At 39.9% G+C, this 1,986-nt stretch overlaps 1 protein-coding gene across 5 annotated transcripts in view; it reads left to right on the top strand.

Annotated features, from left to right (window-relative positions):
* TXNDC8 (thioredoxin domain containing 8 (spermatozoa)) overlaps positions 1 to 1,671 on the top strand; it is a 36,145-nt gene extending 34,474 nt beyond the window's left edge. For 2 of the 5 annotated variants that reach the window (XM_011966390.1, XM_011966386.1), the window contains 2 exons: positions 603 to 668; positions 1,566 to 1,628. In XM_011966390.1, the coding sequence (XP_011821780.1) occupies positions 603 to 668; positions 1,566 to 1,628 (129 nt within the window). The other 3 variants (XM_011966392.1, XM_011966388.1, XM_011966391.1) reach the window with 2 other exon arrangements.
* The last annotated feature ends 315 nt before the right edge of the window (positions 1,672 to 1,986 follow it).

The raw sequence follows: 1,986 nt of genomic DNA, 5'->3' as shown, positions 1-1,986 counted from the left end.
CTCTGTCACCCAGGCTGGGATGCAGTGGCGTGATTGTGGCTTACTGCAACCTCTACCTCCTGGGTTCAAATGCTTCTCGTACCTCAGCCTCCCACGTAGCTGGGATTATAGGTGCGCATCACCACACCTGGCTAATTTTTGTATTTTTAGTAGAGATGGGGTTTTGCCATGTTGGCCAGGTTGGTTTCAAACTCCTGACCTCAAGGGACCCACCAGCCTCAGCCTCCCAAGGTGCTTGGATTATAGGCATGAGCCACTACACCCAGCCGTCCATCTTTAAAAGTCCAAAAACAGGCAAAATGAATTTATCATGCTTCCTGCCAAGTCTGGTCATTCAGGTAGCCAAGCCCTGTCTATGTTCCCACCAGGAGTTCTTATCTCTGCACGAGCTCTGACCTCAGATTTCGCAGAGGATTATGAACTGTCCTTCATGCCCCAGAGCCACCATCCAGCTGCCACCTAACTCTTAGCAAAGAGAAACTTTTGCAGATCCTTTCTGACACCTGCCTCCCATGGCCAAGGCCAAAAAAAACTAGTTATAGGGGAGATAGTTACAAACCAGGCAACTCAGATAAATTATGAAATTCTGCCTCCACACTTAGGTAACCCTATTCTCAAGAATCAAAAGAATAATTTGCTGTTATAGAAGTGAATTCATGAGCAACCCGGTAAGTGAAATGGGATCAAGGTAGAGTTACAAATCTGGGGTTTACTTTGAAGGAATAAATATAATGACACACTCAGGCAGAATGCTGCTGCCTGGAGAAGCAGAAGCCTTCTATGTGGGGATGGTTTTGCCCTGCAGCACACTAGGCACTAAAGTTAGTTCTAGACTTTTCTAGTCCCTGCCCCAAAGTCCTAACACCATTCCTGGTGGCTCAACCACCCCCTTACTGGGAACTCAAGTTTTCACCTAATCCCAACCTCACACTCTTCCTTCTCTTCAACCACGTAATATATTTAGTACTAAAGTCTTTGAATTCCATCTTTCTTCAAACATAAGACACTTGTGAAAGATGCATTATTTTATATACCACTAAAAAGTGTTCCAAGTGAAATATAACATACCATCCACTATGAAATGCATTCTGATTCAGAGATGTAAATGTTTGAAAAAAACATGTGCTTCTTAGAATCAATGAATTCTAATACTCTTTCATGGGGAGAAGTCAGGGAATGACAAATCCCAAGCCACTTGATTTCAGGAGATTGTGTATATTAATTAACAAATCCTCAATACCAATATATAAGAGCTCTGAGAAGTTCCAGTGATGGAGTTTGTTTATTTCCAGCATCATTACATGTTTTAGATCTTAGATTAAAGGAATATTATGGAGAATTATAGAGATCTGGCAAAGTTTTAGCATAAGTAATTTTGAATGGATGCCAAATATGAAAATATTATGAATTTAATGTGTTCAATGTGTATTTATATTTAAAGTGTCCTGCAAATGATGGAAATGAGTAGGCTTAACTTTTCAATCAGGAATAAAATTCCTTAAAGCCTCAACATTTTCACAGTACTTGAATCAATACATGTTTCACCTTTGTGCATTTGTGAACAGATTTTTGAATTCAGTGGAGCTGATGCTAAAAAACTGGAAGCCAAGATTCAAGAATTAATGTAAGCTGATCTCCAAGATGAAATATACTTCTGATACTTTAAAAGGCAAGAGCAAATGTGTTTGTGTTTTTATTTCCAGCAAATATTGTCATGTTCTATTGGTCTCTCTCCTAATGCATTACCGGTTGAATACCACAATGCAATCTCACTGTACAATTGCTAAAAACTGTTGCAATATCAGAGATTGTGTCATTTCCATTCTCCAACTTGACCTTCCCGCTTGCTCTGAGCACACTCTTTGGGTAGTGTTTTTATGACCTTCACAGGAGAGGTCCTGCACAGCTAAGTAATACCAGGTTGTCAAGATTTTCCAGAGATTAGCAAAGATCCAATTCTTCCCAGTGGTCAAGGAATAAATAAAT

The sequence above is a fragment of the Mandrillus leucophaeus genome, unplaced genomic scaffold (genome assembly GCF_000951045.1).
Source record: "Mandrillus leucophaeus isolate KB7577 unplaced genomic scaffold, Mleu.le_1.0 Scaffold76, whole genome shotgun sequence".
In the NCBI taxonomy this organism is placed as follows: domain Eukaryota; kingdom Metazoa; phylum Chordata; class Mammalia; order Primates; family Cercopithecidae; genus Mandrillus; species Mandrillus leucophaeus.
The sequence above is the reverse complement of the archived record's forward strand: the minus strand, read 5'-3'. Positions and strand labels throughout refer to the sequence as shown.